The sequence below is a fragment of the Sinocyclocheilus rhinocerous genome, unplaced genomic scaffold (assembly GCF_001515625.1).
Source record: "Sinocyclocheilus rhinocerous isolate Xijiao unplaced genomic scaffold, SAMN03320098_v1.1 scaffold153, whole genome shotgun sequence".
NCBI classification, from domain to species: Eukaryota; Metazoa; Chordata; class Actinopteri; order Cypriniformes; family Cyprinidae; genus Sinocyclocheilus; species Sinocyclocheilus rhinocerous.
The window spans coordinates 2,389,911-2,406,702 of NW_015660878.1; the positions used below are offsets into that span (position 1 = coordinate 2,389,911).

The 16,792-nt window shown below is 37.5% G+C and overlaps 1 protein-coding gene across 1 annotated transcript in view; it reads right to left on the bottom strand.

Annotated features, from left to right (window-relative positions):
- Positions 1-16,792, bottom strand: part of LOC107725603 (plexin-A4-like) — a 220,866-nt gene that overhangs the window by 64,740 nt on the left and 139,334 nt on the right. The window contains exon 6 of the mRNA XM_016534921.1: positions 736-859. Coding sequence (XP_016390407.1) covers positions 736-859 — 124 coding nt within the window. The remainder of the gene's footprint in view (positions 1-735; positions 860-16,792) is intronic.

Consider the following 16,792-nt stretch of genomic DNA (forward strand, 5'->3'; position numbering starts at 1 on the left):
AACATTGCCGTATGAAAGCGAACCGCACCAAGAATAAAAAGCAACATTGTAATAATTTTAATCCCTGTTTCGGAACAAAGCAATCGATCTACAGGTGTGAACATTTATAGGAGTCTCCTGTCCTACATTTTGCAATTAATCAAGCTCTTGTGTGTTATTGTTAAGGCCATCACTGAAAATTTATGAATTTGTTATATTACTGTCCAAAATTACCAAAACTATAGTATAATAAATGGCAAGAGCAAGCATCTCCAGTATTTCTTAAAGAGAATAGCAGTTTATCCATGTCAAAAACAGTGGAGAATGTAAACGTCTTTTTCAGAAAAACAGCTGGATTGTAATCAGAAAATGACATGTTTGATTTCATGAAGTACACCACCCAGAAAAACAGTAAATCAGCTTTGTGTCATGTGTGTGACTCGATGCAAACGTCACTGATATAACATGGCACGTGTGGTACGGTCAGGCTGCATGACGTGTCTTCATAAACCCATCAGTGTAACAGGCAGATCCATAAAGGCTGAACTTAAGACTATGATCACATTAATGATGGAGCCAGAAGAGTAATGGGCTCCATAACTGAGTTAGTGAAGGCTAATGTCAATATGTCCAGTGTTTGGCTTTATCCTCAGAAACACTTAAAGGGGTTCTGTAATTCCTCCGTATTCCTTAAGGATATTTTATGGTGTGATTACACAGACGGAACTGGGGTGAGAATTGAAAATTAGCGCTCACCATGACATTGTATTGAGACACGGAGATGTTGTTGGGGTGAACGCTGAGTCTCACACACTGCTTTATATCAGAGGCAAAACGACGGGGCTCGGACGACCGCTCGCACTTCTCCTTCCTGGTGCACCTGGAAAACAAAGACGAAAAGAAATACGTGAGAAAGACAGCATGTAAAAGGAAGACAAAGCATTTGATAGAATGGGGGGGGAGAAATCAAAACAGCTGCACAAATGCGTTCAACCATCTCCCATCTGTGACCAGCACAGCATGAAGGAAATAGAACACAAGCTCGGTTACTAGTCCAAATCCATGCATTATATTTCTGTTTCATATTTCAGGAGAGAGGGAGCAGTTACAGAGAGAAAGAAAAGACCAGTTGGTTGTGGTGACTCTATCCTGTTTCTGTTCTCTCAGCGGTGCTAAAACAACAGCGACTCTATTTGTGGAAGCAGAGCAGGCCCAAAGGGCCGAGGGACAAGCCAGCTTTGTGTTCTACCCTTAAAGAAGCGTATTCATGGCTGGCGGGTTCTGCAGGTGGGGAGAAGCAGAGCTCAGAGACCCTCCCCTTAGATCCAAACACCCTCCACTCTGATCTGTTCACAACACTGGGTCACAGAGCCAATGAGGAGACCACCCTAACACTGTGACATCTAATCCAGACACATCAGATTACAGGACCAAGGTTAAGCACATTTAAGACTATTTTACACTAGTGACTTTTAGTTCTGACCACTTGACTTGCAAGTTACAAACTGGTGCTAAAGAACCCAGATACTAATACATAGTGCTGTTTTCCTGGACCATGTGACAGTTAATTAATATAATATTTAATTATAAAATGTAATTCTAAAAATTCAGCGCTATTGAGTAGAAAATTAAACACAAATTTACTTATAATTAAATATTAAAATAAAGTTAATATTTCAATTTAAATATAATGTATTAACAAATTATTTTATATATTCATATATTATTTATTCATAAATAAAATATTTTGTTTTTATTTGAAAAAAAACTAACTATTAAATCATTAAAAAAATATAATCAACTAAAAATACAAATTACACTGCAAGTATTTATAAGAACCAAGATACTACAATATAATACAATATACAATTTTTTGGTAAAAGACCCAAAACACATGTTGTAATCGTTCATAAAATATACCTGCATATGAAAGCGTGCAATTGAGTCCTACACTTAAGCATTTCAAAGTTTTTTTTGCTTGGAAAGTACAACAGTGGATAAAATAGTCTGCTCTGACTGGGTTTTTTAGTCTGTCATTCCCCTGACTAATCCAGGTTGGCTTTATTCAAATCTGTGAAGCAATTAACTACGAATCAGCACAGAGTCCTTACGAGAGGGAGAGAAGTTTATAATGGATGACAGTTGTGACAGGGTTTTCTTCCACTGCAGAAAAGAAGGCGGCAGAGAGAGGTAGGACAGTGAATGAATTGAAAAGTTAAGAAGCCTAACGTGGAGGACTCTGAGAACAGAATGGGAATAATCTGCTGGTGAATGAAAGAGGAAACGAAAGAGATTTAAATGGCAACAATCATCCTCTTTCTCTGTGCTTCTGTGCTAAGCAGGTCTAAGATGTGTTTAATCAGAATGGCCTCCTTTGTAGCTCCAATCACACATCCTGAATCCCTTTTCTGTAGCTGATTTAATAAGCATGCTGTACTACGTGTTCAAACACACACACACACACACTTACACTAGGTGGAAGCTATGGGTGGTGAAACATTGAACTCTAAAATGACAGAGAGTGTGTAGCATTCTCAGAGCGCTGTGGGAGAGACAAACTGTCTTGTGCAAGTCTCTGGATGATTTGGCGGGGCTGTGCATCCCACAGTTAGACGCACTTGTCAAAGGCCTTTAATAAAACATCACACCTAACAGGTCCCTCTCGGTCCGCACCCCTTACGTAAGACTACAGGAAAGTATGTAGGCAGTGAAGCCAGTTTAAACACAGACATTATTCTTTCTCACCAATAGGGGGCGTATGAGGGTTGTCTGTTTATAATTTGGAAATTACAGGGGCTTTGACATGTTGTGGCTGAAACAAGTCAGCTCAGCTTATAAGAACGGGAATATTTCTTATTTAAAAGGGTTATAAAGGAGATGCCTGCTTATGGCCTGAGAGCACTGTAAAAACATTTATGAGCCTTCATTTACGAGCTTGTGTAAAAGGCCCGGAGACAAATATCAGCAGGATAAATAGCACTGTTTGTGTATCTCATTCCTTTAATAAATAAAAAATGTATTGGATAAATAAAATGAGTGTGAAACTGGCCTTATGTACTTTCTTTATTCACATTTCCAGTTAAATTGTGAACAGTATTTATTTATTTCTATGTAATATTTATTTAATTGTCCAATCAGTTCCTAATGGATAAAACCAGAAAAATTTAGTTGTTTTTTTTAGAAATTTCTGTTGCATTTGGAAATATTATAAACAATATTATAAATATAAAATGTTAATATATACAAAACAGTATATTACATAGTAGATTTTTGTAATATAAAATCATAATACACTCTAAATTTTATACATATGACATTACAATATACTACATATTTCATATTAATATTAATACATTGCATTGTATAACTGACTTCTATTAGTTAATTATAATATATTACATTATATTTGATCAAAGGCTAAAATGGGTTGCATTTCTAGTTTCAAGACTTTTCTGGTGTGTATTTGTGTGTACTTCATTAATATTTCTACATGTGTGCATGTGCAGTTAAATGAGTTTATTAAAACCATCTCAGCTCTCTGCAAATGCTTTTCCATCTGATGAATTGGTGATCTCCTTGATAAGTCATCCAGCGCGCACCTGTCAACACGCGGGAGGTTTGTTTTAATACCTTATCATTAGTAAAGTAAACTGCTCTGTTAGATGACTAAGGAGTAATTTGTTTCCCTCGTTATGTAAATGCTGCCCGAACATGGAGAAATGCGGTACTTTGATGAATAATGAACAGGAAATGAAATCGCATCAAAGCGATCAGGCAGACGGGAGCGCTGGAGTGGGCACATGCAAAACACTCAGGACGGCCTCCTGGCATCTCGCCTGCCCTCTCTCTTCCTGTTCCCCTCGTGACCCTCCGTTCACTCTGCTCTCTGACACATTGACCTAAATACCATTACATCACCCATGCTAGCAGAGGAGGAAATAAACAAATAAACAACTACGCACATCTGTAAATGAATAAAAACATGTAATTAGTGGAACAGAGTTTCACTTGCTGTGCAACTAAAACTGATCATTTACCATAAGAATGAGTTCGGGCTCATAGTACCAACCTCACTTTGCCAAGACTAATTTATAATAAACATGAGGAAGTACATTTCTCATGTGTGACTGAGGACAGTGGCCTAGTGGAGTTTAAAGTGTGTGAACTCCCAAGGTCTGACCAGCTGCATGAACAAAGACAGGTCTAATGGGACAAGTACTACAGAAGTAGGTTTCATAAGATAGAGACTGTCTATGCTTAGAAAAGCAAACCAACACACTAATTTGAGGATTTATGGAGTACATGTTGGGAAGGTTACTTTGGAAATGTAATAGGTTACAGATTACAAGTTAACCTATTTAAAATGTAATAAGTAGTGTAACAATTACTTTATTAAAGTAATGTAACTGATTGCATTTGATTACTTTTCAAAACTTCTGTTTTCAACTGTTAATCAATTTCAAACATTTAAACCATGCATAAAATACTGTATCCCATGATGCAATGCGCTTGACCTGACCTTCTATTTCCAATGTGAAAAACAGACAGAAATAAAAATGTCAGCAACAATTTTTACCTTTTTCTTTCATTCATGTCTTGAAATGAATTAAATTTAAAATGAAAAAAAAAAATCTTTGATTAAATTACTTCAAGAAAGAGAGTAAGGAGTAAGAGGCAGAGAAAGCGAGAAAGGAAGAAAGAGAAATGTAAAAGCACTAAATATATCGACTTCATTAGTTTGATTTCATCAGTTTGTCATTAGCATGTGGCTAAGCTAACAACACATTACTCTAAATAAGCATATATACATACTTTTCAATATTAAATAAAATAGAAGTTGAGTTATAATTGCCATTTCTCTCATCTCGCCCAACGCCTCAGTTTTTTGAGCTTGTTGCAGATCATTCTGTGATTGCCGCTTTAGAATTTGGCCAAAATTACTGCAGATAACTTAGGAAGCAGAATAATTAAGATCCTACCTTTTACAATAACCTTGGAACTGGAAGTGTGTTTTAAAATGCTACCACCGCAGTCATAGTTTTGATAGCAGAAGAAAAACCTTTTACTGTGAAACGCCTACCATTCTTATGCCAATTCTACTCTAAACATCTCATTGAAATTCCATTACGCGTAAAATAAAAAGCAGAGCCACAGTACTGTATTACTACTGAGTTCAGCAGCTAGAAGACATACTTTTGAACTCTAGCCAGTTCACGCTCTACATATAGTACAGTAACATGTTAATATTACTTATGGATGAGTCAATGCATATTTGAATATGCACTTAAATACACATTCATCCTGATGGTTATCAAGCCTCCCTTTGGGACAGATTCCCAATGTTTAATGGATGAGGAGCAAGAAGAGGAAATTGAGCTAAACTATTGCCCAATGGCCAAACTGACAAACCCCGTCCAAGTTGCACAAATAGAAAATGAGATGCTTTTAAAATGCAGTGATACCCAGAGAGAAAGGGAGCAAGGGAGAGCACTGACAAAAGAATGTGCAGCCACACTGACAAATGGCAGGTTTAAATTTAGAGGCAGCGCTGTGAGCCAGACCCTCAGAGCCCCCTGCGAGAGAAGAGCCAGTCGGTCACCATCATTATGGAGTGAGCAAAGAAGAGGGATGGAAGGAAAGAGGGAGTCATGAAGCAGAGAGAAGGAAGGAGGGGAGAAGGCAGAGAGAGGAAGAGACTCGTGGAGAGTCATTACGCAGCCCAGTGGCTCTGACCCGATTATTCCCAGCAGAGACCTCGGGGCCACTGCCCCCCACTGGGCCACAAACCTCAGCTGAGTGGAAAATTAGTGTGGAGCACCCCGGGAACGACCCCAACACACTGAGGCATACTGAGACACACAAACAAACGCTTGCACAAAAAACATCCAGGCTGCAGCACTCATGTCCAAAATATAGAATCCAATATTCATACAGCATGCGGCGGTATATAATCACAAACAAGTTTATAATACAAGTATATATTACATATATAATGCTCGTTTAGTTAATGCAGTGAATTAAATATTTTTAAAAGAAATATAAGGCACTTTATCTCATTTTCTATTTGGAACTTTGGAATACAAACCAAAAAACAAGATTATTCATGACAAATGAATAAGTCTGACAACAGTGCAAAGATTACATAATTTGCATTATGTAACAGATTGGTTTAAAACAAAAGACTCAAAACAGAGCCAATTCGATATGCCCTGTAAGATTTGTATAATTTGATATGATTGATGATTACATAAGTCAAAATCTGCAAAGGGGTAATTAAAAGTAACAAATCATGTAAAAAATTATTGTCTTTTATAATCAAACTTTGCCTTATGGTTTACTTTCTTTTGTGGAAAACAAAAGAAGATATTTTGAAGAATGTTGGTAACCAAAACGTTTCTGTTACACCTGACTGTTACTGTGTGTTCAAAAATATCATGGAAATCAATAGAAAACTGAAAATGTTTTAAGTAAATGGTGACGGAATTGTAATTTTTGGGTAGACTATACCTTTAATGGTTGTTTGGAAGTGTAGTCTACAAAGACTGCCATGGATTCTTGTACTTTTGCCCAACCCTATTTACTTCAACGCCAAATCTGCCTAAATGCAGCATGACCTCAGAATCTGAGCTGCATTTCTAAACACTTTCATGTGACTTGAATCCATCCGACTCCAGACTACTGCACAGCTGGAGAGACACATTACCTATCAAAGTCGCACACACCCACACAAATACCCACAATTCATCTCAATGCCATAAAACCGTCAAGTTTTCCGTGACGCAGCAGCGCTCGCCTCCGAACTCGCATGCAATTTCAGGAGCTGTCAAAAACACCTCAGACCGGCTCCTTCATCTCATCTCCCTGCTGTCCCTGTTCCTCCTGGGCCATGGGACCCATCTTACCCTGCTAATATTAAACAGATTATCAGTCTCCTCCAACACCACGTTCCCTACAGATCTGATCAAACATTGCACATATTAACACCCGATCTGTGCCTGCCTTCCGGCTGTCAGGATCCAGCTCAGAGGAACGTTTACAACTCTTTTTTTTTTATCTCTTGCTGTTTAGATCGAGCAGACAGATCTTTTTCCTTTCAGCTACAGGGGTCAACTGAGTTTTCAGCAGAAAGAAATACAGAACACGGAAGACCTAAGAATGACCGAAAAAGACAAAGGCAGAGTGGATGTGAGGACATTTAGACTCTTTGTCTTCAAAGTTATACAAAGTGTTTTAAAGAGGTCACACTCAATAAGACTCCACCTAAGAAAGGAGAGTAACTTGAGAGTGTGTGTGCTATAGATAGAGCGTCTGTCCTCTATCACAAAGGGCAAACAAGCGGGTCTTCAGCCACCTGAGAGAATGATCCAACAGGTCCCACGTGCCCAGAGGAAAAATCAATGTGCCGATCAAATTAGAGAGAACAATCTGATCTGGTCAAACATTTATGAAAACATTTTGCTTCTGTGCCAATGCAAGGTGAATGGCAATTACAAAGAGTTTGCGAACTGGCATATCACGTTTCTGGAGCTGTTTGGAAAAGGGAAACACGCATGACATTTGAAACCTGTGTAAAATTAGGCTACGATGAACACAAGACTGTGTCTCATTCCGTATCCTACCTGTGCTGGTTCAAAACCATACACCTGCTGTGATGAACGCAATGTTCTTTCCATAATTCACAGCGGTGTTTATTCCCACAGCTTTATAGACCTTTCAAACACTTGGAAAATCATGAAAAGGACATTTTTCACAAGATAAATTTAGAAGCACATTCTAACAGCACTTTTTTAGTTGCTATGTCACACTGTGACAAGAAGTTTCTATTGTTAAAAGAGCTCAGAAAGGTTAATGTAAACCTCAAATATAATTTTTGTAAAACTTGTGGTGAGAAGTTTGATTTACTTTAGTGATTTGGTTGTAATTATTTATTTAAATCAATGGATTAATTGAGTCTTTTGTGCAGTACACTAAGTAACTAACGTTAAAGATTGATACATACTGTAACATGCTCGTTTTTTGTTAATGTTACTTAATGCATTATTTAACATTAATGGGACTTTATTGTATATGTATAAATATTGGTACCACCATTTTATGGTGTCCTTGTTACACAAGTTACATGTGCTTACTATTATAATAACAATAAATTATTCATAATTACATGCAGGTAACCATAAGACAAACCCTAACCATATAGTAAGTACATGTAGTTAATTAATAGTACTCAGTACATACATGTAGAATTATACTGTAACAAGGACACCTTAAAATAAAGTGTAACCAAAATATTATTAGAATTTAATAACAGTTTGTTCAGTGGTGTATATATTACCATTAGTATTTTATAATAAAAAAGTAAATTAATAAAATAAATAAAAATTTGGTCATTCTTATGTTGGTGTCACTCCAAAATGTATGACTGACTTTGAATTTCTTTTCACTTCTGGAAAGCAGACAGTAATGCGGTTTGGAACGACATGACGGTGAATACATAATGACAGAATTTTCATTTTTCCTTGAACTATTCCTTTAACTTCCTCCACATCTATTTCCTGTCTTTTCAATCAATGCCTGCACACTTTCTCTCTTAGGTGTGTCTGTCTCCATGTCTAGTTCATGCTCTGTCACACCAGGACAGGCCACCCCGCTTACTGTCTTCTACCCCCTCTCCCCTTTGCCTTCTCTCTCTCTGTGTCTCCTGCTCTTTCTCTGGTGACAGCATGGTGACAGTGAGGAATAGGTTGAGTCGTGTAGGACTGCCTGCTCTCTGAGAGATCTCACTGACAGTCGTGAGTGTGGCTGTAGTTCTGTCCTGATGCTTCAGTCACTTTTGGAGCATGTTCCTTTCTCTCAGCCAGCCGCAAACTCCTCCTCCCGGCTCTTCAGGAGTTCAGCACCAGGGGCGGCAGAGCCGGTCCTGCTCCCCCAGGGAGACGCCACTCTCTGCTGGGCACAGAGGGTGCCGTGCGTGTTTTGGGTCCAAAACAACTCAGGACTGACTTGACAGGCCCAGGTGGAATGCACTAAGAATAAATTGCGCCTGCTGATAGTACCATTTATTTGCATTTGCAGTCTACATCATTTTAGAAATGCCACATGCAAAAGTGCCTTAACTACTTAGCAGGTCATTGTTAAAAAAAAAAAAATAGCCCAGCACTGACAAAATTTCTTATGTTCAACTTGTTGAATAAAATTTCTATTACAATTATGTCAATTTGATTTCACGGTTAAAGGCAGGTGCACAGAAGTGTATGCTGCATTGAAGCCGTACATTTTTTTCAGCTTATAAAAGTGAATTTTGCTAGGAATCAAACCCATAATCTTGAAATTGCTAGCGCCATGCTCTACTGTTTGAGTTTAAAAATGTAATTTTAAAATGTAATCAGTTTAAAATTGAGAAAAATATTTAACAATGTTGAAAAAAAAAATGTTTTGAAAAATGCAATTTTAAAAATCGAGCCTGATCCCATGACGAAAACGTACCAGTGTGAACTTTTTTTGCAAGACGCGAAATACGTAGTGCCATGTACACTTTGTGACATATTCGATATGAAATGTCCACTGAGTGGTGCTAAAAGAGTGTTCGTTTTTTCCCCGGAACAGATGAACGTACATATGGTGTGTTTTATGTGACGTTGGTTTTGTATGTGTCACCACAGTTCTGACTTGAAATGTCCATTGAGTGGCGCTATAACTAATATTCTGTGATGTTTTAAAATAACGTACCATCTGCACTACACGTAAACCTACCCGATAGTATGAACAAAATCTAATGTGATGTAAAAACGCAACTGCAAGCATGCTATTTTAGCTTGTTTTTCGATCTCTCATCTTTGAGCTCTTTCATCGTGAGTCATGTTTTTCATGGGATTTGTACCCAAGGATTCCACATCCTATGTCCAGTTCTGTGCCAGCTGAGCTACCGAGCAAGCTTGTTACGTCCGGAAAGCAAAACATATGGAGCTGTAGTCATAACTGAAAACGATTGCAAGTGCTCGCTGTTTTACCATCTCTAGTGTTTATTTCTGTTGGAAACTGCAGTGATATGTACTTATTGGTACGTATTTTGCGTTTTGCGAAAAATTTCCTACAAGGACATTTTTGTCATGAGATCAGGCTGTAAAAATCATTACTCACATGTTTTTTGTAATGTAAGTATTATTGTTAAAGTTTTAACGTTTTTACCTGATACCTGATTTTGAAAAATAAAAAAACAAAATAATACATTTAAAATACAAAATTAACAAACAAACAAATAAAAAAAGTTTGTTCCTGAAGGACGCTGCCACAAATCCGGTCCGTGGCCTTCCGGCAGATTGCCACTAGAGGTCATTCTACCATTACATTGACTCTCACACTACACAGACTGTTACATGTCACTCCGGACTACAGTTCCCATCATCCTACGTTATGTGAAAGTAGATCTTCATGAACCAAGTCAAACCACAGTTGATCATCGTGAGTCAAGTCAAGTCACAGCTTATCTTCATGAACCCGCCATGGCTATTACAGTTTTAAACAATGATCTCATCTCTCATAAAGCCTCAGTAACAAGCTGTCAAACATACTGATGGATAGAGACATATTGATATTCTTGATATGGCCCAAAATAATATCCATCTCATACCCATCCTAATAAAGATACATAAAGATATTATAATGGAGTGTGAATTTGCATCTCTGTCAATCTGCTCCAGTCTCAGCCTGACAGCCTTCTACGAAAAGAGAGACACAAATCTGTCAGCCTTATTTTCCTTGTCTTAATTATGATTTACAGCCTATCTGTCTCCACGCCATTCCAAAGCATCACAATCGCTGCTCATTTACACCCTATGCAAAATGACTCCCTGCAAAACATTCTGGCAATGTTTCCAAGACATTTGTAAAGAAGTCAGGGGAGTTATTAATTGCAGCCCTCGGGATCTAGTGCGATCGTCAAGGATGGATGTAATGTTGTTAAACTGTGGTGAATACGTTTTCCACTCAATCTGGGATTATAAAATTAAATAAATACTATAGACTCCACAGATTGACAGAATGCAAACATCCTTCATTCACAAAATACTATGCTGATTGCAACAGCATTTTCTCATTTATTTATTTTACTTGTTCCCTAATTCAATTTTTATAAATAAATAAGTATAAAAATGTATCCATTTTGTGTGGGTCTAGAATATACAACAATACTAATGGTCTTTTTCTCACATTAAAAAACCCTCCCTCTTCTCTCATAAACATGAACAAACGATCCTCTCCAAGTCAAAGGGGCAGAGAGGGTTCAGATGGGAAAAAATGAAAGCCTTAACAAGTAAACAAACCGCTTTATAAATTACACATCTGAACATTTAAACTTGGGGAGCGCCCTCCCCCTCTCCTAGAGTTATTGATTTTTGCCTCTCTGGTCCTGTTTTCCAAGACTAACAGACTCTTCTGGAGATCTTCTGGGTAAACAGAAGTCTGGAGCAGGCGGCTTTGCTCCTGTGTTGACAGCGAGAGGGAAGGTTATCTGAAGGTTGATTGGAAACAACAAACTTGCAGAGAGGCTCTTAAACTAAACAGCATCTCACAGATATTTGTCTTTTCTCCCTTGCTATCCAATCAGACAGTCTTATAGCTATAACATATATTTAAAAGGTATTGTTGTCGCCTCAGGTTTGTCTTATAACTCGCATTCAGATGAAAGGTACATGGAGGCCATTTTGGCCCTGGCCATTTTGTATTCAAGACTTCAGATTTATTTCTTTCTCACCTCCTCAGCACAACTGAATCCTGCCTTGTAAGTCAATTTGTTGTATGTTTTAATGCCCATTGCATTTAAAGTTTCAAGGAATCAAGATTTAGGATTAGTTTACACTGTTCACCAGTGGTAAAAGAGAAAAAAAACAGAGGGTCTGAGGGTTTTTGTGGTTATCCAGTCTAAAAACTGAAGGTCCGAGCCAAGCATCCTGAGACTTAGTTAATGCATTGTTAATTTAGTGACACCCAATCTTCCCAAGTGGATTATACACACACACACACACACACACACACAAATGGACCCCCTGACCCTTAACCCCTCTGCTCCATTTTCCCCATGATCAATAGTAGTGTGAGTTGAGCAAATAAGCCCAGCCATCCATCCATCCCTTCTGCGTGTTGTTTTCCTTCTCTCTCTAGTGATTGTGTGGAACTCTGTTGACTTTTGCATCCCTCTTGAGGACTGGAGTGATCTGTCTCATCACAGAGTCCTGTTCTTTAGCAGTCTAGATTACTATATTTATGCTCTGCTGGCCAACATATTGCCCTCACTTAACACAAAACAGCCTCTGAAACTGTTGCTTTGTGCCATTAGACTGTTTCATGCTATTTGATGTGTTGGGAGAGTCATGAGAGAAACAGAGACAGGAAAAAGAGCTAACGACTTCCTTGAGTGATCTGAACAAACCTCTAACCCTGGTGTTAAACTGGTGCCTCAGAGGTTTTGTTACAGACATGAATGATACCTAAAATTTCCTGTTTCTAAGCCATCATACTTGAATTTTGTGCTGAACACTATGTTGTTGTTTTTTTTTTAGCAAAAACGCACAAAAACGATTTTTTTCCATAAATAGCCATATATTCCTCTTCATGTTCATCTATAGAAATCCATGGGTAACTATGGTAACTGGGATTCTCTCCGCAGAGGAAGAGTAATTGTATGAGTTAGCAGAGGCAGTGTTACGGTCTAGTAAGATGAGCAAATTTAGGCAATTATTAATAATTCCAGTTCTCGTTAAAACATTTTTAAATGAATTATTTTTAGCTTTTACTTTGTTGTGGTTTCTGACATCTTGAAAAATACATGCAAATTAGAGTTTTTCACTTATTTGAATCCAGTTTCTTACATGAACTTTAAGCAACAAACAGCTCACAAAAGTGCTTTGAGACAAGTGCTATCTTAGTATTTTATATACTAGTAAATATAATATTAAAATAATTAATATAATAGTATTTAATATTTTGAATGAGCCTTTTTGCATTTTCTTTTTAATTTTAGTTTGAGTTTTAGTAATTGCATGTGCTTTTGTCATTTTTATTGTTTATTTTATTTATTTATTTATTTGTAATTTTAGTACTTTAGATTTATTTTGTCAGTTAAGGCAACATTTGTAAACTTTTCAATGAATGTTTTTATTTTATTTTAGTGTTATTCCGTGTCGAATTAACACAATTTTGGAAGCTTCCCCAGCTGAAATTTGTCATTTTTGAGAAAGATAAACATGCGTAGTGATGAAAGCCAAAATATACAATTTCACAAATGTATATTTCCTGGTTATTCCACTATTTTGTAGAAGTGGGTCAAAATGACAATTTTCACCTGAGATTTGGAGCCAATTTATAGGGGTGTAAAAATGACTTTAGAAGCTGGCTGCATCATTTTTTATTTTTACACACAGATTGGTAGGTCTATTTGTAAAATCTGCTGACTTTAGCAATCTCTGTTTCATTAAATGCTAATGGTGATGGTTCAAAATTAGCAAAAAGCACATCTTGTGATTTTTACCTCAAATTTGCATGCTTATAACTCAAAAAGTATTAAAGATATCTTTAAAGGGGTCATATGATGCGATTTCAAGTTTTCCTTTCTCTTTGGAGTGTTACAAGCTGATTGTGCATAGATAAGATCCCTGAAGTTGCAAAGACTAAAGTCTCAAATCCAAAGAGATATTCTTTATCAAAGTCTTTAAAAAAGCATCATATGACCCCTTTAATATCTTTTTAGATTCTGGGTTTTAACAAACTTTCCTTTTGGTATCTTTGTTTTAAAGTACCTAAATGGTTCAATCCCAGAGATATGGTGATCTTAATGAAGCTCCATGAGTAAATTGGCAAATTGTACACATTTTCAGTGGTCAAAAACCAAATGTGGGTCATTTTGCATACAGCTGATACTTTTTTTTTCTTTTAAAGAGGAATATCTGAAGAACAAATAATGTTGAAACTAGAAAAGTATCTCGTGATTTTCTATCAACACAATTGCCAAGAACATACCCATTTGAGCGCCATAAATATTATAAATTTCATGCCTGTAACTTTAAAAGTATTCAAGATATTTTAATATCCTTCTAGATTCTCATTCGTAATGAACTTTCCTTTTGAAATCTTTATTTTCAAGGCCCCATATAGTTCACTCCCATAGATATGGGGATTTCAAAGCAGCTCCATATTCAAATTGTTGAATTTTACCCATTTTAAATGTAATATTTTTGCTTTCACCACTATATGTGTTTGTCTTTCTAAAGATAGTCTTTTCTAAAAATAGAAAGACTATAGAATAGAATGAACGTTAGATAGACAGAGAGACGGACAGACAAATCTCTCAAACTCTCTGAAATGAACAGGGTGAAAAGTGTAGTCCATCTGATCTCTGCACTTCTCTGTTGATCTGTTTACAGTGCCTTTCATTTCTCATTAAAAAGACAACCATACAGTTGCTGTATGACAGAGAATCTCTTTGTGGCATATCAGTGTTAAGATATGCTGCTTTAAGCATCATAACCTATGAAAAACAGGTCGATTACAGCAGACAAATGGGGGGAGCACTGGCATAAGTCATGCCTGGCGTGAGAGAGTCCTCTCTGGGCAGGACTCGAGTTACAGGGACCCTGGTTAAGTATGCAGAGGAGGAGAGGATGGGAAAGGTAAACTCCAGGGCAATCAATCAGCCGGGGACCCAGGGAGGCCAGGTCGGATTGCCTGACTCCATCAGAGAGTGTTGCTGTTCACTTTCTCTGGGCATGAGACCATGGGAGAGGAGAGAGAGAAAGAGGGAGTGCTATGAGAAAGTAATGAAAAACACAGGAGGGACAAATAGAATGGGGATATGAAAAATGCAGAGACAAAAGAGTCCAAAATAAGAAGCGACACAGGGCCTGAATGGAAGCGAGGGTTGGCCTCTGCAGATGCAGCCGTACTGATTGTGTTGCCAACCAACATAAAGACCTCCTGCGAGTGCTGGCCCTTCTACCACCTGAGGCTAAACAACAAACTGCTGCTGTTTTTATTAGCATTGTGCCGTGTACACTTGACACTGTTTCTGCTGCCAGAGGACAGAGAAATGACAGAGTGAAGGAGAGAAAGAGGCAGCTCTCTCTCTAGCTGCACAGGTTTCAATCACAAATGACCTCCTTCCTTCATGGACAGTCATGGCAAGTTGATCAGCCTGCTCCTGCAGTGCGAATACAGGACTCGATACAAAACTAATAACATCATTCTCAGCGGCAAAAAAAATAAATAAATAAAAAATATAACAAATAGGACAAAATTCAAATTGTATTAAGACACAATCTAATTTGCAGAAACACTGCACATCTGCCTTCAACTGCAGCTGAATCAATAGGTCAATCTGTGAAGTTTATATCCTCTATTGGTCTTATGTCTTGTGAATTCACAAGTCAAAGGTGTTTAAGACCGTTAATTTTTTAATGTGATTTGTATTTAGTATTTAAATATTAAAAACAATTGTGGGCCAATTAAAAAGTGAGTTAAAAAAAAGATTATTTAAATAAATGAAACCTAAGTGGCTACATGAATAAACAGCTAAATAAATATTTAAATGGCTAATAAATAATACATAAATTATGTGACTTAAATATGATAAAAAAAATACTGCTAAATAAATCGCTAAAATTGGTAAAGAGCTAAATAAATGAAATCATTAATAAAAATACAAATTATGTGATACATTAAATATAATAGACAACATAAATACTAAACTAAATAGCTAAAATTGCCAATTAGCTAAATAAATAGCTAAATGTCTAAAATGACAAAGGATAAATAAATGGTTAAAACGACTGAACGAATATTATATGATTCAAATATAATGATCAATGAAAAAAGTGGCAAAATACTTAAAATTGCTAAATGGCTAAATAAAATAAAAATAAATAACAGAGTATGCTAATGTTTACTACAAGAAGTACAAAGTGTCTCAATTCACCTGTACTCATCCTTTAAACATCGTCTGGATCAGGAAGTGCTCTAGAGCTGACGTTAAGCAACAAAGCTTAAGACCGAAACTATCAAACATCTCAGGAGGAAACGATACATGCACAGGACATTTGAGCACCTGTCTCACTGTCCAGCACTAATGCAGCTCTCGCTTTTACAAAAGCAAGAGAGAGCGAGAGAGAACGGGAGGGTGAGAGACAGATGAGTGTGAGATTTTAAGCATGCCTGACCTTGGGCAGACATGTGGCAAACGCCATGCCCATGGCCACTGTCGCGTCTAGAGCACTCAAAAGCCCTGAGAGAGACAGAGAGAGATAGGCCCTGAATCTCTACACATCTCTTTACTTTCCTCACTCTCCCTCTCTTTCTCCTGCAGTTAAGAGTGTAACGTTGCTTTTGGTCAGAAATACTGCCAATGTCTGCTAGACCCTCTCTGGCCCTGTCGCTCCTTAGTGGCACAGGTGATGTGTGCATGTGTGTGTAAAGTGTTTTAAGACCTAGACGTCACTGAATATGGAGCTGCTAAGATGCGAGAAAGCTTGAGCTCACCATGCCGCACACACACACACACACACACACACACACACACTCCTCTTACACACAAGAATCCAATTTTCAATTTACAGTGGAGTGGGAAATGTGGCCATCCCTTGAGGGCCTGAAGCATCCATCACCCTCGCTTTCTACACAGTGGGTGGAAAGGTGGCCGTGTACGAGTACCAAAACTGTTTGAGTAAATAATGACAGAATTTTCATTTTTTGCGGGGGGGGTATCCCTTTAACAACATCTAGTACACATACTGTACGTCCTTTGTATGATCCTCAGGAGTTTGTCTACCTG